The sequence below is a fragment of the Austrofundulus limnaeus genome, unplaced genomic scaffold (assembly GCF_001266775.1).
Source record: "Austrofundulus limnaeus strain Quisiro unplaced genomic scaffold, Austrofundulus_limnaeus-1.0 Scaffold2507, whole genome shotgun sequence".
NCBI classification, from domain to species: domain Eukaryota; kingdom Metazoa; phylum Chordata; class Actinopteri; order Cyprinodontiformes; family Rivulidae; genus Austrofundulus; species Austrofundulus limnaeus.
In genome coordinates this window covers 3,169-12,708 of record NW_013954909.1, presented here as the reverse complement: position 1 = coordinate 12,708, position 9,540 = coordinate 3,169, and the positions used below count along the sequence as shown (strand labels likewise).

General features: G+C 40.2%; 1 protein-coding gene across 1 annotated transcript in view; it reads left to right on the top strand.

Moving 5' to 3' along the window:
• The window catches only part of LOC106511094 (TRAF2 and NCK-interacting protein kinase), a gene marked incomplete at both ends in the record, with an annotated part of 15,240 nt that overhangs the window by 4,176 nt on the left and 1,524 nt on the right, over nt 1–9,540 (top strand). Inside the window, 10 exon segments of the mRNA XM_013999840.1 lie at nt 495–676; nt 798–912; nt 1,970–2,116; nt 2,732–2,840; nt 3,269–3,445; nt 3,524–3,667; nt 5,094–5,228; nt 5,344–5,444; nt 5,597–5,746; nt 6,845–7,004. Of these exon segments, the coding sequence (XP_013855294.1) occupies nt 495–676; nt 798–912; nt 1,970–2,116; nt 2,732–2,840; nt 3,269–3,445; nt 3,524–3,667; nt 5,094–5,228; nt 5,344–5,444; nt 5,597–5,746; nt 6,845–7,004 (1,420 nt within the window).

Sequence of the window (9,540 nt, the reverse complement as noted above, 5' to 3'; positions counted from 1 at the left end):
TATTTTTTTCAACAAATTAAAAAGTTTGGATTATATATTATATCTGAAACAACTGAATTAAAATGTTTTCACATTAAATTCATTAGTTCTTATTTTATTTAAAGACAAATAACTAAACAAAATTAGTGACATTAAACTTGTTAAAGTTTAATTTAGATTTAAAACAAGTCTTTATAAAGATTTATCTTCTAAAAGCTTCAGATGGTGAACAATCGGACCCATCACAGACCCGGGTCTGTTGACCTGTGGCTGCTCCATGTTTGACCTTTGACCTTTAACTCTCCTGCTTGCCACCCTCCTCATGATGAACATTTGAATATTTTACTAAAAACCTGCATGTTGTCTCATTTTTTCCTTTCACTTGGTTTCTGCTTCAGTTTTTTTAAATCCCTGGATCTTCTGCAGCCCAGCCATCTCTTCAGGCTTTTATTTTGGTAAAAACAACCTGGATAGTTTTATTTTGAAGTCCTAACGGCAGCTTGTTGGTCCTGCAGGACCTGACAGCTCTGGCCAAAGAGCTGAGGGAGCTGCGTCAGGGGGAGGAGACGAGCCGCCCGCCCGTCAAAGTGACCGACTACTCTTCATCCAGCGAGGATTCGCACAGCAGCGAGGATGAGGAGGGAGAGGGCGGTGCCAACGATGGAACGGTGGCCGTCAGCGACATACCGCGCATCATGTGAGCTCAGTCTCTTCAGCTTTAGCCCCGAAACAAATCACAATGTTGCTAAAACACAAACAACCAGGAGTTTGTCTGCAGGTAAATAAATAAAGTTTTATTTGATGTTTTTGTCTCTCAGGCCTCCGGCGAGTCAGAGTGCGAACGAGTCGTTCGGCGTGATGGGCGGCCACAACGATGCCCACGATGACTCGTACGGAGAAAACTCCCAGGACAGCACCATGATGATGCGAGAGGTGAGACACGCCCTCTGACCTTTGACTTCTGACCTTTGACGAGTAAAATCCTGCTGGCTCCAGAAAACTGGACGTCCAGAGGTTCTGTTGAAACACAAACAGGACAAAATGATTGTTTTGTTCTTCAAAGCCGATTATTTTAATCAACAACAGTTGATTTATTTCATTTTTCTTTATTTTTAGGAAAAACAGTTTGATAAAGACTCTTCAGATGTTTTCAAATCTTCATGATTTTACTTTAATTTAATAAAAATTGTTATTTGGATCAACTTTTTTCATAAATGATTTAATATTGAGTAATAAACTCAATTTTAATGAGTTGTCCTTAAATGTTCTTTAATGAAAAGTGTTTTATACTGAATAACTTTTAATTAACAAACTAAAAATTACAAACTGTACAATCAGAAAAATGTTTAACATCATGAAAAAAGTCACTAAACGTTAAAATTTCACAAATATATAGAAGACCAGAAGCGTCAAAGTTAAAAATGAATACAGAAATAAATAAATGGCTCAATAAAGTCATTGTTTCAATAAATGCAACAAAACAGACAAAAATAAATGTCTTAGGGTCTTAATATTAGAACTTTAAATTTGGTATAAATAAAAACTTTTTAAAATATTTTTTATTTATTTACTTCCCTATTTGTATTATTTCATTTTAAACACATGTTAAATTGATCAAAACTTAACTTTTTATTTTGACAAAAAATGTAATTATAGAAACCTTTTCATTTCTTGTGTAAACACGTCCACTGTATTTGAATTTGTGTTAATTTATATTTATGATACTATAAGAGTTTAGTTTCTGTGACTGAATGGCTTTAAATGATTTTATTTTAAATATTTGTTTTATTTTGTTTGAACTCCCAAAACATTATTTATTGTGACTTATAAATAAATGAAAATAAACTGAGATGAATCTTTAACCGCCATATGTGGTGTAATCATAAATAAGTGACACAAAAAGCATTTTCATAATACAGTATGCTAAACCTGACCTGTCAATCAAAGCCTCACTGCACATTAGCCCCGCCCCTTTTCTCTCTACTTCCAGAGGCATAGGGGACGGAGGCGGAGCTCTGCTGCCAGCAACGGTTTCCCTGGCAACGCTAGTTCATTCCTCGGCAACACCAATCTCCCAGATTTGGTGCAACAGAGCCCCTCCCCTCTGGCCTCCCCCGGGGACGCCTCTGGGGTCCAAGTAGGTGGAGCCACTGGTCCCCTGAAAACCTGCAACCCTCCCCCCTCGCCTTACCTGAACCTGACGGACCCGTTACCCCCGCCTCCTCCTCCTCTCCTCACCCTGTCACCTGTCTGCAAACCCCGCCCCCGCCAACAGCTTGGTGCTTTAAACTCAACCTGACGAAAGAATAGAACAATAATAAACTCAAATATGAGAATCGATGCTTTAAATCCAGGACCTGTTCTTATTTTCTCACCTGCTGCCAGAAAACGCAGGTGTTGTAATTACCTGTGTCTGTGCTTATTGGTCTGTTAGTAAAATATTCTAACATCTGGCAATAACTAAGATAAGATGGGGAGAACGGGAAAACAAACCTGTGACCTACTCATTGTGAGGCAACGGCTCTAACCGCTGCTCCACCGTGTCACCTTCCAAACACTCAGACACAGGCAGTTACACGTTTACCTGCTTTTCATGCCTTCCTGTTTGAATCTGCCGGCCTCAGATCCAGAGTCTTCCTGAAAGACTGAAGGGAAACATTTTGTCCTGATTTCAGCTCTGCAGCCTCTGATCCATGACGTCCCTGCTCCCCCTGACCAGCAACCTGACAATGTCATGGTTTTCTTTCCACAGTTCGGGATGGGAGGCAGCGGAGGGTCCAAAGCTTCCTTCACTCCCTTCGTGGATCCGAGAGTTTACGGGACTTCTCCGACAGATGAGGACGATAAAAGCACGACTGCAGGTCTCTCTGGTCCTCATCAGTGAGGAGTTCACTTTCAGAAATTGATGTGTGTGTGTGTGTGTTTGTGTGTGTTTGTGTGTGTTTGTGTTCTGGTAAAACTGCAATGTCGAGACGTTTTGTTTATTACCTGCCTTACGGGGACCTTTTTATCATGAGGATCTGTCTTAATACTGCAAACTAATTAAGTATTAATGCAAAAACTTTGAAAGTAGGAGGTATCTAGAGCCCCCTGCCCTCTACACACGCGACAGCATTAACATGTGTTCTGGTAAATCTTTATTGTGGGGACCTGTATATATCACCTCCCTTATGGGGACCTATGTATTATGAGGACCTGTTTTAACACTGCATCAATGAGGAGTTCACTTTCAGAAGGATGTAAACAAAAAGCTGTATTCATTCTGAATCATTGGATTGTTGTCCCGCAGCGCTGTTCGCCGATGAGCTCCTGAAGCAGGAGCAGGAGGAGGCCAGGCTCAATGAGGCCCGGAAGKTCTCGGTGGTCAACGTGAACCCAACCAACATCCGTCCGCACAGCGACACGCCCGAGATCCGAAAGTACAAGAAGCGTTTCAACTCGGAGATCCTGTGTGCAGCTCTGTGGGGTGAGGGGACAGAAACCACAGCTCAGTGTTATATAAATCCCCCTGTGGCTCCAGGAAACCAGACATTTGTGTTTGCAGGCGTGAACCTGCTGGTGGGGACAGAGAACGGCCTGATGCTGCTGGACAGAAGCGGCCAGGGCAAAGTCTACAACCTGATCAACCGAAGGCGCTTCCAGCAGATGGACGTCCTGGAGGGCCTCAACGTCCTGGTCACCATCTCAGGTCAGTGCATCCCACAGCTCATCATATTTACTCCCTAAAGGGCAAATTTCAAGACTTTTATTTATTAATTAAATCATTTACTTTGTAAAACAGTTCAGGATATTTTGGGGTTAAATTACATCGTAATGATTTTACCGTGATTTACTAAACTTTCATGTTTTCTTTGTATTCACTCTGCACCTTTTATGTTCCAAATCCATTCAGCAATTAAGAAAAAAAGATTTCCCCATTTTTTCCAACAGTAACAAATATTTTAGTAATAGTAATAAAACCATGACCTGTATAGTTTTGTCTATTTACTTAAAGTGTACTAAGTATATTTGAAGTTGTTCCATTTTTGTATTTAAAAGTATACTTAATACACTTAAAAMTGTGCTTTTGTACAACTTAAATACAACTAAAGTATCTTTAGTATTAAATTAGTTGTTCCAAAATAGCACTTTTTAAGTATACTGATGATTAGCGCGACTTCAAGTAAACTAAATTATACTTAGATTTGGTATACTTAGTATAAAATTTTTTCACCTGGGAAGGCTGGGTTTGTTGGAGATATATAAGATTGTATAATGTGTATTTATAGGTATTACTGTTTGAGGAATTGAAGTTTTTGTTTTGCTTTGATTTGTTTCTATCATTGGATTTTATGGTTTGTTATTATTATTTATTTTTGAAAAATAGGATTAGATACTTTTTTTATAATTAGTTTTTTTCTTCTGCTACCTCTCATTTTATTTGATTTGTAATTTTTGTTGTATGTAAATTTGTTTTGTTTTGTGTATAAAAATTGTTTTCTTTTTAAAGGAAATTAATAAAAATTATTTTACACTTTTAGGGTGTATTATGCAAAATTTCTTAATTTTCCAAACATATGTATTTCCCTGGTGCTATGCAGTCCATTTATATTGCGTTGGAGCAAATTWTGCAATTTTATTGAGGGGGTTATATTGAATAGATCAAATTATTGTGGGGGTCATAATCCCCCTAATCCCCTCCCAAATTACGCCCATAGCGCTTCTATGAACTGTGGCTATAAAGAAATTTACCACGTTAAATCTCATCATTTGGTTTGTTTAGATTTAAAAACAATAAAATATTTTGTTTTGATGCATAAAAAGTACTTTTTGATTTACATTTATAGAGATTTTCATTTAAAACTCAAGCATTAATATCAGCAGGCAATCTGCAATACTTCAATATTATTCTTCTGTCTGGGTTATTTTGTAGTTTTCTTCTCTGCTTTAATAAAATCAGACTCTAATCCAGTGGAGTCGTGGGGGCAGCAGCAGACTGAGCAGCTCAGCTTCTCTTCATCAAATGAAACTCTTAAGTTTCTGAAATCTAACACCTCACTCTTACACAACCGTGATAATAAGTGTGATATTGTTTTGAGGAGATGTTGTTTTTTTTCRTGCATTTTCTCAACCAGGGAAGAAGAATAAGCTGCGAGTTTACTACCTGTCTTGGCTGAGGAACAGGATATTACACAACGACCCAGAAGTGGAGAAGAAACAGGGCTGGATCACAGTGGGAGATCTGGAGGGCTGCGTGCACTACAAAGTTGGTGRGTTGTCAGCAAAATAACCTTCTACAACACCTTTTATTTTCATTTTAACACAGAAAATCGACAGTGAGAATGTTTGTGTTTATCTCTAACTGATTTTTGTGTTGTTCTGCAGTGAAATATGAGAGGATTAAATTCTTGGTGATTGCTTTAAAGAACTCAGTTGAAATCTACGCTTGGGCACCTAAACCTTATCACAAGTTTATGGCCTTTAAGGTAACATAAAAAAACTAAACGTTTTTGTATTACAGAKAATAAGAGCTAACAAGACAGCTTCATGTTTTAATATATGAAAAACACAGTTTAACATTATAACTGGTGGTCTGTGAGGCTTTGTTTCATCAGCTGAATCTTTTTTTTATCTCCAGTCTTTCACAGATCTGCAGCATCGTCCTCAGCTCGTAGACCTGACCGTGGAGGAGGGCCAGAGGTTAAAGGTCATCTACGGCTCCAGTGTTGGTTTCCARGTCATCGATGTGGACTCTGGAAACACTTATGACATTTACATCCCCTCACATGTAAGACTGTGTTGATGTGTGTGTGTTTGTGTTCCAGTAAAGCTGCATTTTTGAGACATTTGTTTATTACCTGCCTTATGGGGACCTTTGTATCATGAGGACCTGTCTCAACACTGCAAACTAATTAAAAATTATTGCAAAAACTTTGAAAGTAGGAAGTATCTAGAGCTCTCTTCACTCTACAAACACACACACATACACACACACACACGATTGTGTTAACATGTGTGTGTTTGTGTTCTGGTATATCTTCATTTTGGGGACCTATATYCATCAGCTCCCTTATGGGGACCTTTTTTATTATGAGGGCCTTTTCCAGTGTTTTAAACTAGATAAATATTAAGGTAACAACTTAAYCAAGAAATAAGTTTGACATGTGGAAACATGCATGAAATAATTTAGTGATTCTGATGCATCTCAGTAATCTAGGTAGAATTTTTTTCTTTTCTTTTTTTATTTAGTAACTCCTTACATTATGAGGACCGGCTCATTAAGGAGATCTGCTGTAATGATAATCTAGGTTATAGATGGATAATTTAATTTAAATCCGCTTGATTAAATGTGAGTTTTTAAGTAGTGAAGTGAATGAGTTATTCTGTGAATGAATGGAATTAAACACTCAGCATGTAGACGAGTACGGCTGGAAATAATTAATTCAAAAAGAAGAGAAAGGAAAATGACTGAATTTTTTAAAGTAAGAGTGGGAACTATATTAATAAAATTATAAATATTGAATGGGAATAGATGGATGTGGTGAAATATTGTGCGATATCAGGTGAATAATCAGGGAGTTTGTTAAAGGAATGTCATCATCGTGTGGGTGAACGAGTGAATTTAAAGTTTGAAGAAGTGATGMAGCAGGTGGAGCCCATGTCCTTCTCCAACCCTGGTTTAGTTACAGTCACTGATGGATGGAGGAAGGAGGCGGTAACCATAGCAACCGCCTCWCCTTGCTGTTGGCGGTCATGAATCAGCCTGTGCTCATGTCTGTTTCCATGGTGACTGCATGGCTGGAGGAGTGGGGGAATTTATGGTTGCAGCAGTTTCCTCTCTCAGCACCTTCTCACCCCCCCCCCCCCCCGTGTGTCACACTAACAGATCCAGGGTCAGGTGACCCCACACGCCATCGTGGTTCTGCCCAAGACGGACGGCATGGAGATGCTGCTGTGCTACGAGGACGAAGGCGTCTACGTCAACACCTACGGACGCATCACCAAAGACGTGGTGCTGCAGTGGGGCGAGATGCCCACCTCTGTTGGTACGTCASTCAACGGGTGGGCTGACCTCTGACCTTTGACAGGGTCTCAGCAGAACATCGTCCGTCCTAAACTCACCTGATGCTTTCTGTTTAGTTCAAAGTTATCACATTTAACTAAAACCAGTGTTTTATAAAGTACCTCAAAGTGATACTTAAGTAAAAATACAAGTATATTATCATAAAATTACTTTGGCAAAAGTTAAAGTCTCCTCTGAGAATATTACTTGAGTAAAAGTCTTAAAGTTTCAGATTATTTTTGTACTTAAGTATCAGAAGTAAATTTCTGACATAAAATATACTCAAGTGTTTAAAGTAAAAGTATTGAGTAAAAATGAGCGGTTAGATTTTCCAAAATACATTTATTGGGAGGTGACCTCTCCAAAAAATATTTTTTCTAAAAACGTGCAGCTATGATGGACTGTGTACAAATTAATAACAGTATCAGAATGGTATAGATTTAAAATCAGAATCAGTTTTATTGCTGTTGTCAATCAACAGGATTCACAGACAATGAATTTGCCTTGGTGTAAAGCTACAATAAGTATAAAATATGACAAATAAAGAAAACACAAAGGATAAAGCAAAAGTATATAACAAAATATATAAAACATATGTACGCCAGTTCAATAGAGTAATCAGAGCAGACTTCTCATTTATACTTCTCATCCAACTACAGTTAAATTCACTCCATCCTGGATGCACCGTTTTTTAGGATAATATTTTTTAACACTAACAAGCCAAAACAAAATAGGAGAAAGGACTTTCTACTTCTTGTCTTTTAAAATAAATGTAAGAAGTAGAAAGTACAGATAATTGTGTAAAAATGTAAGGAGTAAAAGTAAAAAGTAGGCTGAAAAATAATTACTTAAGTAAAGTACAGATACCCAAAAATCTACTTAAGTACAGTAACAAAGTATTTGTACTTAGTTGCTTTACAGCTCTGATCCTTACTGGGCAGCATCACTTATCACCATCATAATCAAACAGATACCACTCCACCAGCCATTCCCTGCTCATGACAGAAACACAAACAGCAACAAGCTGGAAATCATCATCGGTTGTTGATAATGTTTTACTCATCAGACCGATACCGATGTTAATGCCGATATACTGTATGGTGCGTCCCTAGTCCAGGGGCGCCAGCAGGGGGGGTGGGGGGCAGCGGGGGCCATGGACGCCCCTGAGAATAAGCTGGCCACCCCAGTGGCTCCCCAGTTTTATCCTGTTGAGTACCCAAGTTTTTCCTTTTTAAATTCCCCTACCTATTTAGGAATAGAACCTCATAAATATATAAACAAACACTTATTTTTTAACAAGAGTTAAAACATTAATTTATATTTTATTTTAAATAAATTAAAAGTTAAATGTAGCACCTCTGAGTAAGGACAACCAGACCAGTCTAAAACCAATGTTCNCTCTTACCCCGCCCACGACAGCCCCCCCAGGGACAACCTCCACGTCCCCCGAGTCCGCATCACCTGCGTCCCGGAACCGGAGTACTCTGAGCCGGTAGTGATGCGGCAGGAGAGTCCCAGCAGGAGCCCCCTCAGAGACTCCAGGGGCCGCAGCCCAGCCCGCCGGGTCAGTCAGAACCAAGACCGGACTCTGTCTCTGTCCACGTCTTCTAACCCAGAACCAGAACCAGCTGGTCCCTGGTCCGAGCTTCTAACCCCCCTGCTTCAGGCTGCAGACCTGTGAGTCTCAGACTCAGTCCTCAGGAGGTCCTGGGGGACAAAGTCCACCTTCCTTCAGATTTTATTGTTCAGTAAAAACAAAGATGAAGGTCGACTGAAACCCTCCTCCTCCTCCTCCTCCTCCGTGCTTCATCATGACGAGGTGTTGGTGTGTTTGGTTCCTCCTGGAGGACGGTGGACTTTTTGTCCCCGACAGGACACGTCTCTTCTCTAACCTTCACTGAATCTTTGTCCCTCACAGTTTCAATCATCTTTTCTTCTTCTAACAGTTTTTTCTTCATCAGCTGTTTATTGATAAAAACTGTTGTTCTGCATGTTTGTTCTTCACTAACAGCTAACGACTCCTTCAGGACTTCACACGGTCCGCTTTGGTTCCAGACCGCTTCTGATGTTTAACTCACATTTACACTTTTCACACCTGCTGGTTGTAAACCAGAAAACTTTACATGTGTCATGAAGTGGGCCAGGTCTACAGGTCTGTGGGTCTGCAGGTCTGCAGGTCTGCAGGTCTATGGGTCTGCAGGTCTACAGGTCTGTGGGTCTGCAGGTCTGCGGGTCTGTGGGTCTGCAGGTCTACAGGTCTGTGGGTCTGCAGGTCTGCAGGTCTGCAGGTCTGTGGGTCTGCAGGTCTATGGGTCTGCAGGTCTACAGGTCTGTGGGTCTGCAGGTCTGCGGGTCTGTGGGTCTGCAGGTCTACAGGTCTGTGGGTCTGCAGGTCTGCAGGTCTGTGGGTCTGCAGGTCTGTGGGTCTGCGGGTCTGTAGGTCTGCAGGTCTATGGGTCTGCAGGTCTACAGGTCTGTGGGTCTGCAGGTCTGCGGGTCTGTGGGTCTGCAGGTCTACA